Source organism: Aulostomus chinensis, chromosome 6 (genome assembly GCF_037954235.1).
Source record: "Aulostomus chinensis isolate RoL2024-O1b breed Wild chromosome 6, RoL_Achi_v1.0, whole genome shotgun sequence".
Lineage (NCBI taxonomy): Eukaryota > Metazoa > Chordata > Actinopteri > Syngnathiformes > Aulostomidae > Aulostomus > Aulostomus chinensis.
In genome coordinates, this window is record NC_141325.1 from 18,995,527 (window position 1) to 19,016,514 (window position 20,988).

A 20,988-nucleotide genomic window follows, 5' to 3' on the forward strand; every position below is an offset into this window, starting at 1 on the left:
CATTTAGCAGCTAGCATAATTATTCTCCATCCATCAATTTTCTTCCGCTTATTCTGTTCAGGGTCGCGGGGTGGGGGGGGTGGAGCTTTTGGGCGAGAGGCGGGACAGCATGCAAACTTCACACAGAAAGATCCTGTGCCCGAGCCAGGACTCAAAACCGGAACCTTCTTGCTGTGAGGCGACAGTGCTAACCACTGCACTACCATGCTGCCATAATTATTCTCATGATTTTCAAATCAATGATTAAATTCTGTTCATGTATTCCTTGCCTTTTTCTTAAATAATACCATATTTCTAGTCACAACTAAGATTATACTCTTTCCTATTCTTCTTCTCCTGCATCAGAAAACGGTAGACTGCATGACGACCATGTCGGTACCTTCCACTCTGGTCAAATGCCTCTACCTATTTTTCGACCTACCCCACATGGTAGAGGCCCCTGTGGGCCCCACACCACCCCCACCGCCTCCACAGCCCTCTCAGGAAAAGATCCCGGTGCAGGGCCACATGCAACCAGAGCTACCTCTGGCTGACCGCAGAGCACTGCTTCAGAAAGTCTTCGTCCAGGTAAAATTATTCATTCATTTGTCATCCAGTTGTTCCACAGTTTTGTTAAAGTCGACTAGACAGCATATTTCATCTAGTCAATTTTATTTGCAAAGCACCAAATCACAACCATAGTTATCTCATGCTACATTATAAGAATAGTAGATGGAGAACCTAACTGTTTAAATACATTTTTTTTTATACTTTGTTTTTCTTTTCATGACACGAAACACAAGTTCTACTACATACATTCAGTCACATTAAGTGATGTACTTAAATACTTGCCACGGGATGATACACTGTCATTCATAGCTGTGTTTACTGTAATTTCAGATGGCACACTCTGCATTGGCTAAATGATGTTGCTCATTTCGCACAGTAATCTTTCCCTTTATGCTTCTGTAGTCTCAAAATGAAAGTTATACGTTCCATACTGTAGATGTCATTTGTTATTCTTATCCACTGGTTCAGGGTGGGAGATTCTCTAAGTAGCCAGCATCTGGTTATTGCTTTTTTACTTGCTGCCATAAGGATTTTTAGTAAGTATCTGTCCCTGTTATGCAAATCCTTTTGATATATTTCCCAAATGAAATGAAGGACAAGAAAGTTCAATTTCAAATCCCCAAATCCTCCTTGTTGTAGCTTGTACTTGACTCCAGAAAGGTTGTAAGGCGGGACGGGACCAAAAGATGTGAGGATGGTCTGCTATTAGTTGTCCACATTGTCTCCAACACTGGGTCTGATGTCCAGTTTGTTTCGATTTTATTTTAGGAGTTATGAAAAACTTCCCCAAGTTCTTCCAACAAAAGTTTCTCCAATACTATGAATTTGTGGTCGATATCTGGGTGCATATCATGGTAGACCATTCTTCTTGGGAGATTGCATTATCCAACTCTCTTTCCCATTTTTATTTAATATAGTCCGTTGAGTGGTTCTTGATCGATGAGATACTTCGATACAGATTCCCAATAATTCGTTTGGTGGACTCTGAGTTGTATACTCTCATGAACATTTGTGTAACCACAGATTGTTCTTCCATACTCTGTCCCTTCACCTTGTTTTGATAATAGTGTTGGATTTGCATGTGTCTATAAGCATCTTGTCTTCCTAGACCATATTTTTCAGAAATAGACTGGAAGTCCATTAATTTCCCATCCTTTACAAATGAAGAATAGGATGTAATTCCATATCTTATGCACTGTCTATTAGGGACTGACCGATATGGATTTTTTGAAGCCGATGCTGATGCCGATTATTGGACGGAAAAAAAATCAGATAGTAATTCACAGTAATTCTAACATCCAACTATTTTGTTCATCATCTCACATCTTTGAAAACAAACAATGAAAAAACAACTGCAAACGAATGAGGTGTTTTGTGTGGGGCAAGAATTATAAGAACAAAATTAAAACATTCACAAGCCCCTACTGAAAGTCAAGGCACCATTTGTGGTGTTGTTTTTGTTTTGTTGCAAACGACAAAGTTAACGTACAACTCTTTTGCTCATGTTACATCTTTGAAACAAACAATGAAAACAAACAACTGCAAAAGAATAAGATAGTGTGGGGCAAGAATTATAAGAACAAAATTAAAATTTTCACAAGCCCTTATCTTTCAAAGTGAAACCATGTCTTATGTCCCTGCATTTTATTTCTGAAAAAAATCAGCTATTATCAGCCAGTTTAGGCTGATTACCAATTATTCTCAAACGCGCTATAATCGGCCGACTCAATCGGCCGGCCGATAAATCGGTCGGGCCCTACTGTCTATATTTTAAATCTAGGGACGCTGGTTGAAAATCTGGGTCATATGCTGGCCACCTCAGTATTTTTATTTTTTGGATCTGAAATTTCTTCACAAAATCTAGCCACACATTCAATGAAAAACAGACCCATTGATTCTGGAAGTCAGGTAAATCCTTAATATCATAAGGGCAGCCCAACAAAGATTGTACAGGTCTACTTGATAAGGATAATTCAACGTCTTTCCAGTTGCCTTCATATTCAGGGTTACACGAAAGAATCAAAGGTCTTCATTGTGCTGCTACATAAAAATCCCTCAAACACGGTAGGGCCATCCCCCCCTCTCCCTCGGCAGCTGGGCTGGCAGATGTATTGTATCTTATTTGTGGTTTTCCCCCCTCCCATATAAACCTTGATATTTGCTTATCCCATGCTTTAAACTGTATATCTGTAATTTTAACTCGTAATGACTGAAATAAATATAGTAATCAAGGTACTATATTCATTTTGGTGGTCATTATTCGGCTGTCGAAGTCGAGAGGCAGTGAGCCCCACCTGTTAAAATCGTCACCTATCTTTTTGTTAACCATTGTATAATTCTCACTGAAGAGGTGAGATGAATCCTTAGTCAATTTCACTCCCAAAGATTTTATACTTGTAGAGTTCCATTTAAAGTTGTACCTATTTTGAAGATCCTGTGGTGGGTTAAAATTTAACACCAGGGCTTGGGTTTTGTCTGTATTAAGGTTATAACCTGAAAATGTGCCATTAAGAGATCCATGAGTAGTGGTATACTTGATGCTGGTGTTTTCAAAGCTACCAGGACATCGTCCGCATAAAGGCATATTTTATGTTCTGTACCTCCTATTATGATACCCTCATGGGCTGTCTCAGGCCTTATAAGTTGGGTTCAATAAACAAATTAAAGAGTCCTGGGCTAGCAGGGCAGCCCTGTCGGCATCCTCGTTGTAATTGTATAGTCTTCGACAAATGACCATTAATCTTAATTCTAGCTGTTTGTAATGTATATAATGTTTTAATACACTGTATACATTTTTTACAAAAACCAAATTTTCCCATTACCTGGTAGAGAAACTCCCACCCCACCGAGTCAAACTCTTTTTCCGCGTCTAGCTTCACCAGGATGGCACTAGTCTTTTCATGTTTTATTTGTTCTATTATGTGAAGACACTCCTGATATTATCCTGTGTCCATCTTTTACTTATAAAGCCAGTGTGGTCTTCATTTATTATTAATAGTCACACCTTCTCCATCCTTTTGGCCAATATAGATGCATAAGGTTTATAATGTTGATTTAGCACGCTAATTGGCCTATATCCACTGCATTTCTTTCTGTCTTTGCCTTCTTCCGGGATTAAAGATATAATGGCTTCCCTGTTTAAATACATTTTGAACCATCTATTTCCCACGAGCAAGTACATCTGAGATGGATTTCAAAAGTTCACAAATTCATATATTCAGTTTTATTGGGATTGCTTAGTTTGAAGTTACAGAGATGCAATTGTTTTTCTGTAGTTCCATTAAACTTCCTGTTCTTTATTCTGATACAGATCCTGGTTAAGCTCTGTGCCTTTGTGTCTCCGGCGGAGGAGCTTGCACAAAAGGATGACCTACAGCTGCTGTTCAGTGCAATCACCTCATGGTGTCCCCCTCACAACCTGCCCTGGAGGAGGAGTGCCGGGGAGGTGCTGACCACCATCTCCCGACATGGCCTCAGTGTCAATGTGGTCAAATACATACATGGTATTAACACATCCACAATATAAATAATGAAACCTCTATACAGGGCTTAATTTATCCAGATTATGCCAGAGTGTGCGCAGAGACTTTTCAAATCAGGAGCAGTAGTTTCTTGATTGTATTCTGCACCTCTGTGTTAACTGTTCTACAGTATTACTTTCATTTTTCACATTGAAGTTGATCATAAAGTCCTTGTCATCCTATTTTGTATACAATTTTGAATGTTTGTGTGTGTTTTTTTTAATTAAATTAAAGCAAGCAAGTGCATAGAGATTTAACATGATGGAAGCGAGCAGATGAAAATAGATTCTCTTCACAATTATTTCCAATGAAGATGACCTAACCATCTCCATGCATCGGCATACAAACAGCAGCGTGTCAGTCTTTTGAAAAAACACTCACCTTGGCTCAAACTCAAGAGAACAAAAAAAAAAATCAAACTTGCTCCTTCTCCAACCAATCTCTATGGCAGTGATGCATATATGGGAAATGAAGTTTAGGCAGCTAATGATGTCCATGTCAAACATGAATTTGTCTGAATCCCCTTTTCTGTCATCGCCCCCTCACCTCTTCTCTCCACTTTCCCTCTCTATCTCCAGAGAAAGAATGTCTTGCTACCTGTGTTCAAAACATGCAGCAGTCTGATGATCTGTCACCATTGGAGATAGTGGAGATGTTTGCTGGTCTCTCCTGCTTCCTCAAGGACTCCAGCGATGTGTCCCAGACACTGCTGGATGATTTCCGAATGTGCCAGGGATACACCTTCCTCTGTGAACTCATGCTCAGGTACAGGAGAAATCTTCCGCATTGCATTGGCCAGTGATACTTTCTATTTTCAGGCAACAAGAATGTTATAAGAATTGTAATGCAAGCTTCTCTATCTGCATCTAGATTGGAACAAGCTAAAGAGGACGAATCAAAAGATGTACTGAAGGACCTGGTCGATCTGGTCACCTGTCTGACCACATATGGGGTGACGGAGCTAAAACCAGCTGGCCTCACAACTGGAGCCCCTTTCTTGCTCCCTGGTTTTGTTCTCCCACAGTCTTCTGGGAAAGGTGTGTTTGTGGCAACAGCAGGGGCTTGTTTGTCATGTTCAAATTCACCAGCTGCTCTTATTAGTCTCCCCAGTCATTTATAGTAAAATTTTATATACTGTATTTACATACCTCAGTTGTGCAGACTATAATTAGGCAGCAGTTTAAAAAAACATTCATGTTCAGTTACGATGCCATAACTTTTTTTAGCATCAATTTCATTCTGCTATACTATTTTAAGAGAAAAATATGCCTTTTCTACCATCAATGCTTGTGCACCATTTTTTGAATCGTTTATCACATTTTCACAAAAAAATTATTATTTCAAGACCTGATGAGTGGAGAATATTCAAGCTCCACACAAAAGGGACGTGGGACAGCAAGGGAGTAAAACATCTTGCAGTTAGGTAACAGTGTTTGCCACTGAGCTGTAGGGCCACCAGTGCCCTGTGTGTCTTTTCATGAGATATCCTTGATTACATTGGTTCTGTTAGAAATTAGGTGAAATACTTGACTTGTTTGCTCGATGACACTAAGATGGAACCCCTTATCTGTTGATCCAAAAGGGGTCCTCTTGTGATAAGATATTTAAATCTGTCAGATTGAGGGAGGGAGAATGTGGAGACAATGTAGATTTTCCTTATGTCACATAAAATGGATCCAAGATATGTGAAGCATCATACAAAATCTTAGATGCATCTGAATTTTTTTTAAAACAATGTTCAAATGATTGTCTTCGTTCAAAGGAAACTTTCAAGGACACTTTGAGAATATACTTTGGGGAAGAGAAGAGATTATCCTTATCACTGGATATAACCTAGTGATCTTGTGATCTCAGGGCCAATTCTCAAATCAACATTATACCCCTACGTTTGTTAGCCTAAATCCTTGAAACAAGAGAAAAATCACCTGTGGGGAAATTTTTTATGTATCCCAAGCTGCCTGTCAAATTTTAATTCTTGCAAAGACTTGGATGCATTAGTGGTTGCAGGAGCATTTTGTTGACGGACACTGTGCAACTCTGCTGCAAGATCAATGGCTTGAAGCCTACCTCATGTACAGGTGCTGGTCATACAATTAGAATATAATGAAAAGGTTGATTTATTTCAGTAATTCCATTCAAAAAGTGAAACTTGTATCATGTATACATTCATTCCACACAGACTGATATAGCTCAAGTGTTTATTTCTTTTAATTTTGATGACTGTAACTGACGACTAATGAAAATCCCAAATTCAGTATCTCAGAAAATTAGAATATTGTGAAAAGGTTCAATATTGAAGACACGCTCTAATCAGCTAATTAACTCAAAACACCTGCAAAGGCCTTTAAATGGTCTCTCAGTCTAGTTCTGTAGGCTACACAATCATGGGGAAGACTGCTGACTTGACAGTTGTCCAAAAGACGACCAATGATACCTTGAACAAGGAGGGCAAGACATAAAATGTCACTGCTAAAGAGGCTGGCTGTTCACAGAGCCCTGTGTCCAAGCACATGAATAGAGAGGTGAAGGGATAGAAAAGATGTGGTAGAAAAAAGTGTACAAGGAATAGGGGTAACCACACCCTGGAGAGGATTGTGAAACAAAACCCATTCAAAAATGTGGGGGAGATTTACAAAGAGTGTGCTGCAGCTGGAGTCGGTGCTTCAAGAACCACCACACACAGACGTGTGCAAGACATGGGTTTCAGCTGTCGCATTCTTTGTGTCAAGCCACTCTTGAGCAAGAGACAGCATCAGAAGCGTCATGGCTGGGCTAAAGACAAAAAGGACTGGACTGCTGCTGAGTGGTCCAAAGTTATGTTCTCTTATGAAAGTAAATTTTGCATTTCCATGGAACTCAAGTTCCCAGAGTCTGGAGGAAGAGAGGAGAGGCACAGAATCCACGTTGCTTGAGGTCCAGTGTAAAGTTTCCACAGTCCGTGATGGTTTGGGCTGCCTTGTCATCTGCTGGTGTTGGTCCACTGTGTTTTCTGAGGTCCAAGGTCAACGCAGCCATCTACCAGGAAATTTAGAGCACTTCATGCTTCCAGCTGCTGACCAACTTAATGGAGATGCAGATTTCATTTTCCAACAGGACTTGGCACATGCACACAGTGCCAAAGTTACCAGTACCTGGTATAAGGACCATGGTATCCCTGTACTTAATTGGCCAGCAAACTCGCCTGACCTTAAACCCATAGAAAATCGATGAGGTATTGTGAAGAGGAAGATGCAACACGCCAGACCCAACAATGCAGAAGAGCTGAAGGCCACGATCAGAGCAACCTGGGCTCTCATACCACCTGAGCAGTGCCACAGACCGATGGACTCCATGCCACACCGCATTGCTGCTGTAATTCAGGCAAAAGGACCCCCAACTAAGTATTGAGTGCTGTACATGCTCATACTTTTCATGTTCATACTTTTCAGTTGGCCAACATTTCTAAAAATTCTTTTTTTGTATTGGTCTTAAGTGATATTCTGATTTTCTGAGATACTGAATTTGGGATTTTCATTAGTTGTCAGTTATAATCATAAAAATTAAATGGAATAAACACTTCAAATCTATCAGTCTGTGTGGAATGAATGTATACATTGTATAAGTTTCACTTTTTGAATGAAATAAATCAACTTTTTCATGATATTTAAATTATATGACCAGCACCTGTAAATGTAGGTCCAGAGATGCTGTAGCAGTCAATAGAATGGGGTCGATTTTCTTTGTTGTCATTGTACAACAGTACAGCTGTGTGCAAAGTCATTACTAGAAATCATCATGGTGTGAGGGTCCACTTACATGCTGAATTTGGCAGTGACCTTGATCTAACGGCTTATGCGTCAGTATTCTTTTTTACATTACTAAGCATGTGTGTTTTTGTTTTTGTGTTTTTTAGGGATGTCCGTAATACATTTTTGAGGTTGGAACCTTAGGTGTTAATTACCTGCGAATAGCTGGATCAGTTTTTAAAAGAATGCAGATTACTTGAACTACATAAAAATTAGCCATAGAAATTTGTAACAAGGGCTGCACGGTGGTGCAGTGGTTAGCACTGTTGCCTCACAGCAAGAAGGTTCCGGGTTCAAGTCCTAGCTCGGGCAAGGGATCTTTCTGTGTGGAGTCTCCATGTTCTTCCCGTGCCTGAGTGGGTTCTCTCCAGGTACTCCGGCTTCCTCCCACAGTCCAAAGACATCAAGGAGGCTAATTGATACTCTAGATTGACCGTAGGTGTGACTGTGAGTGTGAATGGTTGTCTGTCTATATGTATTGGCCCTGCAATGGACTGGCGACCTGTCCAGGGTGAACCCCGCCTCTCGCCCGTAGCCGCTGGGATAGGCTCCAGCCCCCCCGCGACCCTTAATAAGAATAAGCAGAAGAAAGTGGATGTATGGATGGAAATTTGTGACTTAAAGTTTTCAGGTGATTAGCCAAACTTGTGGATTTATCATCCACCAGCTTCATTTGACAGATCTGGTGCTCAAATTTTGGGGTCATCTCTGCAAATTTAGAAGTTATTCCTGATGCTTGACTTTGTCAGCATTTTGCCTTTGTAGTGATGTTTAAAGCCTTGCTGATGGCAATGAATTAAGCTTTGAAATCTTCAGCCATAGTTTTTTGGTTCTGCAAATATGTGTCTGTGCATGCACAGGAAAAAAAATGAAAAAGGGCAGATTCTTTGTGTAGTGTTTAGAGGTTTATTGTTAACATTGTTAACATCCATCTTGCTCCTCATCCTCTTTAGCTCGGGCTTTTAATGTCTGACATGGTGGGCCTCCACTTGGAAAAAGCTAAGAGTAAGGCTGATATGTGGCTTGACCGTGATTGTTATTTGATCCCATTGACGGTCAACTATTTAACCAAGCTAGCCTATTATTTTTATTTTATTTTTTTAGAGTCCCCAAATACATGAAATCTGTCTCGGTACACCGTTATTAGTTTTGACATTTGTGAAGCAGGAAGCAGGAAAACATGTACCATTCCCAAAAACTATTGTATCTCTCCACCATATCTTTAACCAAATCAAAAAAATTTAGGCTGTTCTTCATAATTTCCTTTTATAACAAATATTCTTTCACCTCCACTTCACCTTCATTGAGTCTTATACTGTCTATTGACAACCTGTACTCTGTTAGAGTATTGAAAAACAACCACATAAAATGATTCTCTGTATTTTTTCCCCATCTACTGAAAGACTTAAGGGATAAAGACACTCGTCATGTTTCCAGTAACACATTTTTATAGCATCTATCCATCCATTTTCTTCCACTTATTCCTATTAAGGATCGCGGGGATCTGGAGCCTATCCCAGCAGCTACAGGCGAGAGGCGGGGTACACCCTGGACAGGTCGCCAGTGTACTTGTTAATGCTGTAGTTAATATAGTACAAAAGCTGTAAATGAATATATAGTACATCCTCTGTGTCTACTAGTAGTACTTTTGCAATTCTCAGTGCCATTAAATTTCATCTTGTATGTTCATTCAAAAGGTTTCTTCAGCTTGTCAGTGGTGGGGAGTTGCAGGTTTTTAAGACTGTGTAGGTGTGACCCTCTAACAGAATTGTTCTAAAGAAGGCTCTTGAATGAAAGGCGAAATGTCTTCAGAAATCAGTTGTCAGAAAATGATTTTATTAACAAGTAAAATTTTGCACATACGAGGAACTTGTGGTGCTGTTGGTGCATGCAATCAAATAAACTATTAAAAAGTACAAAAAATATAACAATATAAATATATATATATATATACACAATCTTTTTTGGCGCATAAAAAGAGCAATATAGCTGGCAGTGATAAATTTTACAAAAAAAAAAAATTGCAAATGGACAAGTAGTCCAAGCTGAGCGTTAATATAACGTATAGAGTTACAAAAACTGTCAATGTGACAAGAAGGTGGAGTGTGAAGAGTGTCAGGGAGGGTTCTGGGCCTTGTTGATAAGGCTGACAGCAGATGGGAAAAAACTGTTCTTGTAGCAAGAGGTTTTGGTCCTAATGGACCCCAGCTTCCTGCCAGAGAGGGACTGTCTCAAAGAGTTTGTGTTTGTGGGAGGTATCAGCCACAATCTTTCCTATACGCCTCAGGGTCCTGGAGGTGTACAGGTCCTGAAGAGGCAGGAGATTGCAACCAATCACCTTCTCTGCAGACCGTATGACACGCTGCAGCCTGCCCTTGTCCTTGGCAGTGGCAGCAGCGTACCAGATGGTGATGGAGGAGGTGAGGATGGTCTCAGTGATGGCTGTGTAAAGTGCACCATCATTGTCTTTGGCAGACTGAAGCTTCAAGCTTCCAGAAGAACCGGGTCTGAACTCCCGCTGTGAGGGCTGCGTGCCTGTGTTTTTCTCTCGTACGTCATCATGCTGTCAATGTCATCATTTCACATAAACGTGCGCCGGAACACTGAGAGGTAAACAAACGACAACGTGGACGTTGTTGAGTCGAACGTTAGCGTTGTCGTTACCTGCATTGCAATGTTGTCTCTTTTGCAAAGCATACAAACTTGGCGCAGATTGGAAAATGTCCGAGCGCTAATGCAGCGAAGGAGGATGGAGTTTTTAGCTAGTCTGGAAGGGAGCTGAAGAAGCTACAGGCGAAGCCTGACAGGCGGCACAGTGACAAAATCAGTATGCGACAGGAAGGTTGCGTGAAACCTGAAATGACGCAGGTTGCCTTTTCACACTGCAGGTGAGCCGAGCCAAGCCGAGCCCCTAAACATCCGGGTCGCTTGGCGAGTCGGTCGACGCGGGTCGAAATGCCGAATCGACCCTTTCAGAGTGCCGAAAAACCCACGTTGACCCGCGTTTTTGGTGCAGTGTGAAAGGGGTATTAGAGGTGTGAGAACACAAGGCGCTCAAAGGACTTCATGACCACTGAGGTCAGGGCGACGGGTCTGAAGTTGTTAAGTACTGTGATCCTTGGCTTCTTGGAAACAGGGATGATGGTTGAAGTCTTGCAGGCTGGCACACAACAGGTCTCCAGTGAGGTGTTAAAAAATGTATGTGAACACTGGAGACAGCTGAGCAGCACAGTTGCTTCAAGGAGGATGGGGAAACAGAATCCGGTCCAGCTGCTTTCCAGGGCTCTGTCTCTTGAAGAGTTTGTTGGATGGAAAGGGTCGTCACTGAGGAGGGGGATAGGGGAAGAGGGGAAGCATTAAGGTGGGCATTGGTGGAGGTGACTTGATTTGGAGCTGTTGGGTGGTGTCGTGGTTGCAGGGCTGTCCCTCTGTTTTTCAAAGTGGCAGTACAACTTGTTCAGGTCATTGGCTAGGCGTCGGCCGTTGTTGGAGTGTGGGGCTTTAGGCTTGTAGTTGGTGATCTGCCTGAGCCCTTTCCAGACGCAGAGTCGTTTGCTGAGAACTGGTGTTGGAGCTTCACAGATTAGTCATCTGGCCTCTTTCACCTTGCTGCTCCTTGCTAAATTTGTACTTTGCCTCTTTGTCCCCACTCCTGAAGGCCTCTTCCTTTGCCAACCTTAGCTGTCTGAGTTTGGCTGTGGGGTTTGTCATTGTTGTAACTCACCCTGATGCGTGATGGAACACAACAGTCTTCACAGTGGCTGATGTATGATGTCACAGCCTTTGTGTACTCATCCAGTCTGTTGGTAGCTGTCCTGAACACATCCCAGTCAGTAGAGTCCAAACACGCCTGGAGATACAGGTTTGCAGAGCTTTAGTTTCTGCTTGTAGGCAGGAATCAGGTGGAGCATAACATGGTCAGAGTGACCCAGTGCAGCACGGGGGATGGCGGGATTCGGAATCACCCACATTAGGTTTCATGTGCCTACAAGAAATTTTCTTACATAAATGAGGAATGATTTCAGAGAGTTGCTATTCGTTTAGCCATGGTGGTTTCAAAGTCAGCAAATAGATTATCGTGTCCTGGAGTAAAGTCCGCAGCATTATGTGTTTTGTCTGTGAAATGTGTCACTGTAGCCTCTGATATTTGTGTAGTCATCAACACATACAAACTCATTATCTTCCTCTGTTTCATATCTTCTTCTCCAGGCCACACTGTGCGTAATATCCAGGCATTCTCTGTTCTCCAGAACGCCTTCCTACGAGCTAAAACTAGTCATCTGGCATGCCTGCTACTTGATGCTGTTGGAAACATCTACGCCGCAGAGCAAGCCAACTACTTCATCCTGGAGTCACAGCACACCCTTTCCCAGTTTGCTGAGCGAGTGGCAAAGCTCCCTGCGGCCCAGGCCAAATACTTTGAGCTGCTGGAGTTTGTTGTCTTCAGCCTCAACTATGTGCCATGCAAGGAGTTGTTCAGCGTCAGTGTGCTGCTCAAGTCAAGCACATCACATGCCTGCAGCATCATAGCCGTCCAGACTCTACTCAAACTGGGCAGGCACGACCCTGTGTTCAGTGATGTGCTGAGGGAGGTTGGCCTGTTGGAGGTGCTAGTCAACCTGCTGCACAAGTATGCCGCCTTGCTCAAAGACCCCACCACTCAGCAGCAACCACACAACAATGACCAAGGTGAGGATACTGAAGAAACTGTGGGATTTAGATGTGTGATCATTGAAAAGGAATGAGGCATTCCGGGGCTGCAGAGCGATCATGTAACAATATAACCAGTGTTTCTGATCTTGTTCCAGGGTCGTAAATCTTGATGGATTTAAATTTCTATAATCATGCTTCCAAAGGATATATGTTCATGGCTGTTTAAGGAATTATTATATGGACTTGTGTGGAAAAATATCTGGCATATTCTCCATTCTTGGGAAAATTAATCTAAGCCCATATGATAATTTACATATAGTGAATAATGGGAGATTGGGAATTTCTTTGGTATTTTTATTAATTTCTCAGGAAATCTTACATGATAAATTATACTTTTTGAATGGGAAATCTGTATCATTTACGGCTCATACAAAATATTTCATGTATTAATAATGACAATAACTTACTAATAATTATAATAATACAAATTTTGTTATCATAAGTAGTTACCAGTCATGGGTGATATGACAGAAGATTATCAACTCATTTTAACCCTGAAAAAGTATTGAAGTGATTCTTACTTTTGTCGCCTTCATACAAGGTACATGTTACATTGTAATCTGTCTTGTCAGTTAAAGCTGTGCATAATATGCTGAATAATTCAGTCAGAGGCTTTCTGAATCAAACTCTCGCTGTGCCTCCAGCTGACTGTAAACACAACACAGTAGCTGAGGAGCAGAAGCAGTTGGCCTGGCTTGTGATGGAGACACTGACGGTGCTTTTGCAGGGCTCCAACACCACGAACACTAATGCAGGTACACACACACACACACACTTTCAACGAGCACATTATATTATGCCTCGCTTCTTTGTGACGTCACCTCTATTCTAACCGATGTCTGAGGAGGAGTATTTTCTCTGTCAAGCTCTCTTTCACCAAACCTTACACTGAAGCCCTGCATGTGCTCTGTTGCCATTGTAAAAACTAAAGAGCAATATTGAAAAGGCATGTGTGTTTTGTTTTTTTTGTTTTTTTTTCTGTAGTAAAAATTAGGAGAACTGGCACAATTTGATGGGGGGTGGCACACCAGTCAGCTGTTAAAATGTGATGAATTACAAAGATTGTCAACAGGTTGCAACAACCTTGGCGGTGATTGGTTGCTTTTGTCACATTATCAAAATTATTTTGCCACATTTGTGAGACTACATGCTGACTAATTGATTGCATTTACATGTTATGCTTGAGTCCCTCAAAAAATACAAACTTAGTAAGACTTGGTGTGAGTAAAAGAAATTCAGTGCTGTACGAAAATTACATTAGGACAAAAGCAAATAGTAGGATGTCCCTTCATTGTGAGGTCAGAGGGATATTTTGGTTAACATAATATCATTATGCTAAAGGAAAAAAAAAATTATTGTTTTATGTTTTGTAAGCCAATCATAATTGTGGTGGGTAGCACTAAGTCCAGGATGTTGGAAATTTACGATTTGTTCATATTGGTTGTACATCTTGACAGCTACTCACTGAAAGAATATGCTTTATTTCACAATCAGCCTTAGTCATAACTATCAGCTGCATGCTGCAAGGTAGCACAGAAAGCAGATGGGGCAGAGAATGCTGACTACAATAATCACCCAAGGGAAGCTCATTCCTGCAGGGTTGCACACCAGATCACCAACATCACAAACGGTTAATGATATAATCCCCCTGCACACACACACGCACGCACGCACACACACAAACATAATTTAATTATTATTACTGCATCATATGAACTTGTCCTCAAGATGAGAAATAGGTGGCAAATTAAATACACATATATATATGTATGTATGTAAATGTGTACATATATGTATATGTATATGTGTGTGTGTGTATATATATATATATATATATATATATATATATATATATATATATATATATATACATACATACACACACACACAAGGGAAAAAACTTGAAGGCAAAGTAAAGTTGTAAAAGGAGCCATCTTGAACAACCAATGATCTCGTGTTGATCTGAATATAATTCACACTCATCACTTGATAAAAACATAAAAATGGCTACAAAAATGATAAAAGATGAAAGGAAATGAATTCTGATATAAAAGAAACAAAATAAGTTCCAAAAGAATTAAATGTCTTCCTCCTCCGTTTTTCTCTTTCCAGCCTTGTTCAGAGAGTTTGGTGGTGCACGTTGCGTTCACAATATTGTCAAGTACAGACAGTGTCGGGAACACGCCTTGATCATCATCCAGCAGCTTGTTTTGTCGCCCAGCGGAGATGATGATATGGGAACTCTGTTGGGGCTGATGCACTCGGCGCCGTCCAGCGAACTACAGCTGAAGACCGACATACTTCGGGTGACAAAACACTAACATTTTTTTGTTTTACACACTTTCATTCCTTTTATTAATCAAATTATGTTGTATTTTTGTCAGATGGCTTACTTTCTATGTATTTAATCTTGTGATGTACTAAAGATAATGTTGATAGCGTCATGAAGACAAGCACTGAAAGATGAGGTTGCAGATGAAAGGAAAGTCTGTAATTTCACAAATCAATATGCATTTGAGGCCCTACTGCACATAGTAATTGACTCACACCCAGTGCACAAAAAGACACATGCACACAAGCACACACTCTGGATAAGAGGATAGCGGCTTATCTTCTGGAACATAATTGCATTTCCAAATTCCATTCCTTTAGATGAAGGAATACTTTGGCTTTCTGTGGGCTCTGGTTGGATTAACCTGTCAGCATTTTAATAATCAGGGATTGTAATCATAACCCTCAGAAAAAACAACAACTGTATATCTGATCCGGTTTCGGACTACAATTATTTTAGTAGGATTTAAATAACTAGGTGATTACCCCTGTGAATGTTTACCTATGTAATCTTTAATCAGAGCAGTCAACTCAAGTTTGATTGCATTTAATGCACAACTGCTGAGGTTAACACCTAAAACCTCAAATTTACCAGCATAGCTTGAGTCTTCTGATGATTCCCCAACATGGAGGAAAGGAAGTGTATGTCTCCTTAATCCTACAACTGGTGTGAAAAACAGTGTGCTGAGAAGGACAGTATTTGAATGCAGCAAGAACCAGCTGGCTCAGCGACACTCCATATTTAATTCTCTTTTAATCAGACGCATCTCATCTGAACCTTTTGGAATTAAGGGGATTTAGACATGAGAGTGACACAGAAGTTCATTTTCAACCTTGTCCCATCCAACTTTCACTAAAATGGTTGGCTGAGCATTTGCAATGACACGGTTGGCTGTGTCTGTTGGCTGGAAGCTGGATGATTCTTTGTGTTGTGATCTCTGCACTAGGACCTCTTGTTTTTTAAAATACATCTTCACAGGGAAGGGGAATTTGAAAGAATAGGGAGATCCTCACATACCCTACATCCCCTGGTTTGAACTCATTGCCATCAGATGAAAAGATGTGGCTGACAATTCCACATGCAATGGAGGAAGTATGTGGTTATTTGCACACCGCGGCGTGTCAGGGGGTGGAGCAATGACCAATATAGCTTTGTAGAAACAACTGGGGAGAAATGCAGGGGAGTAAAGTCAAACAGAAAATGATTTTGATTAACCATCTTAACATCATTTTATTCTTTCATCAAATTAGATGATTAGATGGCAATCAAGTTTAACATTTTGCATAAATTATAAGGTTGCAGCTTATTGATACTGCTTTTAATTTTTGAAAGACTGACCAATAAAAGAGCAATGCAAAACTAACTGGGAGACCAGGGTTTTTCCATGTAGTAGTAGGGGTGGATAGATGAATAAAAGTAAAAACAGGACAATGGTAAGTAAGTAAGAGAGGAGCAAATGGGAGATGGAGCAATGTTGGCGAACCACTGTCAAGCAACAAAATAGCTTCATATCGGGTCAGAAGTTTTCAGAATAAAACTCTCAAAGCTAACTCTGACAAAATCATCATCATCAGAAATGCTACTTTTATTTTGAAGGTGACATCATTACACTGAAAGTTTAATTTTGCATGAAACTGTTACCAACTTGTTAACATTAGCAACAGTGCTAAAGGCAATGCCACTTCTTGTAACAGACCACTGCAAATGTTGTGCATTTAAGCAATAATACTTTTGCTAAGAATTAATCAATAGTTGTATCAATATAAATACAAAATTAATGCCCACATCCTTACAAGATAAATTCATATTTATATACTTGTATCTTTAAACATAAATCTACAAAAATAAGACTTCAAAAATAATTTAGAATGACTTTTAAAGCAAGTCAAGTAGAAAACATCCATGCTTCTCCTGAAAGCGCCTGCACTGCACTTCACCTCTGTCATTCAAAATCCACATCTGACATCTTCCCCACTTTTTATTCACTAATTAAGAATTTCTCCTGTCACAGTGGTTGGTAAGGTCCCAAAACTCCTATCTAGGTTAAGGTTTGATGTTGCATTTTAGGTTACTTGCAAGTGCAAGTGCTGAAACAGAACTGTCGAGAAAAAATACGGATGGTGCGGTGTTAAACCTCAGGGGTTTTGTAAACTTTTCACCGCAAGAGGAGAATGGAAGAAGAAAGTAGTTGATGAAATGAGATGTGATTGAATCTGGTGACAAATTCAATGACATTAGAACTCAGTGTGGAGAGAGTAAGTTTTCAACAAACTGGGAATGACAGTGAATCACCCTCAGGTCATATCACACAACAAACATGAGGATACCAGAATGTACTTAAAATTCTGCCTCTGTAATCTGTTTAACCTTGATGCAATACAAACTAATTTAACAGTGTAAAACTTGTATTGATCCATTTCTTTTCTCCTGTTTTTCAGGCTTTGTTAGCAGTGCTGCGTGAGAGTCACCGCACCCGGACAGTGTTTCGTAAAGTGGGTGGTTTTGTCTATGTCACCTCACTGCTGGTGGCTATGGAGCGTTCGCTGTGCCAGCCACCACGCCACGGCTGGGAGCGTGTCAACCAGAACCAAGTGTTTGAGCTTCTGCACACTGTCTTCTGCACACTTACTGCTGCAATGCGCTACGAGCCAGCCAATTCCCACTTCTTTCGCACAGAGGTCCAGTATGAGAAACTGGCTGATGCTGTCAGGTATTTTAGACATGCAATTACACATCATCTTCTGAATAGAAACGTGGAGATTATGGAAGAAATAGACTACTTTAATAACATTGTTTCAAAAAGGTACTCACCGTTAAACATTGCTCCATAGCACTATTCGTAGTGAAAAACTTGACACTACACTTTAAAAATAATGTACGTTTTGCTTCATCTATTCAAATATTTGTGGAAGTTAAATTCTTAAATTTTGCAAGCTAATTATTAAGGTTCATTTACAGTGGAGGAAATGATTATTTGATCCCTCACTGGTTTTGTAAGTTTGCCCACTGACAAAGAAATTAACAGTCTCAGTCACCGTGTTTGGAAGAAGCGGAATTCAGACTATGACCCCAAGAACACCATCCCCACTATCAGACATGGAGGTGGAAGCATTATGCTCATAGGCCCCTTTCTCTGCAAAGGGGACAGGTCAACTTCACCGCATCGGGGGAAAGATGGATGGGGCCTTTTACCTTGAAATCTGGGGTGACAACCTCCTTCTCTTAACCAGGAAACTTAAAATGGGTTGTGGATGGGTCATCCAGCACAACAATGACCCAAAAACATACAGCTAAGGCGACAAAGGAGTTACTTAGGAAGAAGCCCATCAAGGTCCTGGAGTGGCCTAGTCAGTCTCCAGACCTAAATCCTATCAAAAATCTGTGGAGGGAGCTGAAGCTTTGAGTTGCCTCGAAACCTTAAAGATATGGAGAGGATCTGCAAAGAGGAGTGCTATAAAATTCCTCCTGAGATGTGTACATTTTTTAAATGTGATTTTCTGGATTTTCCTTTTGATATTCACGAATAAAATAAACCTACCACTGAGATTATAGACCGTTCGTTTCTTTGTCACTGGGTGAACTTACAAAATCAGTGAGGGATCCAATAACTATTTCCTCCACTGTAGTCTCTTGAGCTCTTCTTCAGTAGCTCATGTGTGTGAAGTGTTCATGTTTGTCCATTAATGTCAAAGAAGGTGTCAGCTTGTTTGAATTTTTTTTTTGGTTAGATCGTTTACAACACATGAATTGGCATCAAACAGAAACTAGTGAGTCATGGAGCAGTTATCTTAAATTTTTTATTTGAAGTAATTACTAGTTACACAAGTACTCAATTACTGAGTACACAGCTGGCTTTTTTAAATCTGCAGGAGGAGGGGGGGCAATCACCTGAAGATGATCGCTTTGTTTCTTGTTCTCAAGGCTGCTGGGCTGTTTCTCTGATAATAAGAAGCTTGGTGCCACAGGCGTGTTCCCATCCAACACTCAGCCTTTCCAGAGGATGCTTGAAGAAGAGGCTGCTCCTGGAGGATCCGCTGGAGAGAGCGTTTGTCCCACCCTTAAACATTGTAGCAAGCTCTTCATCTACTTGTACAAGATGGCCACAGACTCTTTTGACAGGTCAGTAAAGTAGAGGAACTGGATGTTTTTAAATTTGAGATAGAAAGGTCCAGAGTTCCCCTGTGGGTTGAGGTTTTTTGTGTTGGTGGGTGGTTTATACTTTTTGTTTTGCAATTTTTTTCACGAATGTACACCACTTTTATTGCTTCTGAAGCGTAATTGAAGTCATTTGAAGTACAAAACTAATGTTATGCTATGAACAAGCTACACCACGGATGCATTACTGCAGCATCACCATAACTAACTTCTTGCTTCTTCTGTGTTCGGCATGATGACATTTAATTTCCACGCCAACCTCTCTAGTCTTGTTTGGCTATTTGTCAGCAATTGCCATTTTTGAGACACGCAAAAGCTTTGAAATCCAAGAGTGGGTTATTGACTGACATGTTTTATGCTGTAGAACTAAACGTTATAACATCTTCAGCTACTGCGAACCCATGAAAAACCCATTTAGTTTGAGTCAAGGGAACTGGATTTTCAATAATACTAGAATATTTCTAGGTTTTAGGACTCACTCCTTCACCATCCAATAAGACTGAAATGTAGTTCTCAAGTTTGTAAGGGACTGCAGTGTTTTCCTCCTTTGATTCTTTAAGGAGTCTCACTACCAGTCATTGTGTTGAGCTAACTAGAGGCCATCTGTTATCTGACGGTCTCAGATCAATTATGCACACACACAGACGAGAATGGTATCTATCTTGTCTGCCTCTGGGGAGAATACATAAATGTATTTCCCCAAAATATGGTTTGTTCCTTTAAATCTGTTGTCATTGTGGTAACACTACATGCCCTGAGCACGAGTTCCAGCTGTAGCTCTGTTTCTCTTTTTAGTCTGCTCACAACTAACAGCCTCTTTCCTTCTTTTTTCTCCTCCTCTTTTTCTTCCTTTTAACCCTTATGCTGTCTGGCTGTTCATCCTCTGCCTGGTCCATTTATACGACTGTGTGTGTGTGGGTGCACACGTGTTGTGCTTTTATGTGGCACTGTTTACCCACCCATGTGTCTGTTGGTTTTTGTGGGTATGACTGTGTGTCTGCACTGTCTTTTTGGCATTCGTGTGTGTGGGCTTGTGCACGGGTATATGCACATGTGCATGTGTATGTTTGTGCTGTCATTCAGTCGTGCGGAGCAGGTGCCTCCCTGCCTGACTCATGAGACCTCGCTGCCCTCGCCATGGGGCACTCCAGCACTCGCCAGGAAAAGGTAGCTAAAGCGCTCTTACTCACCCCTAACCCTTCCTCTCCATATTCCTTACCCTCATTTGATATTAACCCACATATTTTACTGGCATAAAAGGCATAAATCATTCAGAGTAAGAACCTCAAAATTTGTGTAAAACGTTGTTCAATATTTTGGGCTTTTTCATACTGGTTTCACCTACCTGTAGTGCAGATTTTAATCATAGACACACTCTTTGGGGTACGCTCTTTGCTATAGAAACAACAAGAGGAAGAGTTCCATAATCATACTATCACACAAAATATTTGAAGAATGGGATGTTGGGCAACAAGATGCTCTCTCTTTATGCTTAAGCTTCTTCTCTTTGTCATTTTCTTGTATGTCACAGTGGGTTTACATGCACAGTTACATTCAGGCTGTAGTTTTTAATCCATTAGGTCATTTAATTGGACTACTTCTGTTGTCTTTGTATACAACAACCTTAGAAAAATTCCCGAAAATTCTGGTTGTTGTCAAAGAGAGCTCATACCTAAGTCTGGTTAAAAAAAAAAAAAAAAAAAAATAGGCATCATATAGTTATTTTTTAAATTTAGGAATTTTGGTTTCTATTTCTAACGTAAATTGTGTTGGACTGTAAGTAGGATCGTGATGGTGTTAATGAATTGATGATTTTGATATTTCTGGACTAGATAAATAAATTATTTTTTACTAAACTAAACTAAATATTGTTTCTCATTATTGCTGACAAATAGATGTGACATTTATTAGGGCCTGAGCCCGGAGGTACTCC

The 20,988-nt window shown here is 40.5% G+C and overlaps 1 protein-coding gene across 5 annotated transcripts in view; it reads left to right on the forward strand.

Moving 5' to 3' along the window:
* The window catches only part of wdfy3 (WD repeat and FYVE domain containing 3), a 158,331-nt gene that overhangs the window by 46,316 nt on the left and 91,027 nt on the right, over positions 1 to 20,988 (forward strand). For 4 of the 5 annotated variants that reach the window (XM_086206930.1, XM_086206931.1, XM_086206929.1 and 1 more), the window contains 10 exons: positions 346 to 567; positions 3,860 to 4,052; positions 4,649 to 4,835; positions 4,941 to 5,107; positions 12,065 to 12,544; positions 13,213 to 13,323; positions 14,681 to 14,874; positions 17,339 to 17,610; positions 18,822 to 19,019; positions 20,139 to 20,222. In XM_086206930.1, coding sequence (XP_086063056.1) covers positions 346 to 567; positions 3,860 to 4,052; positions 4,649 to 4,835; positions 4,941 to 5,107; positions 12,065 to 12,544; positions 13,213 to 13,323; positions 14,681 to 14,874; positions 17,339 to 17,610; positions 18,822 to 19,019; positions 20,139 to 20,222 — 2,108 coding nt within the window. The remainder of the gene's footprint in view (positions 1 to 345; positions 568 to 3,859; positions 4,053 to 4,648; positions 4,836 to 4,940; positions 5,108 to 12,064; positions 12,545 to 13,212; positions 13,324 to 14,680; positions 14,875 to 17,338; positions 17,611 to 18,821; positions 19,020 to 20,138; positions 20,223 to 20,988) is intronic. The other variant, XM_086206932.1, reaches the window with a different exon arrangement.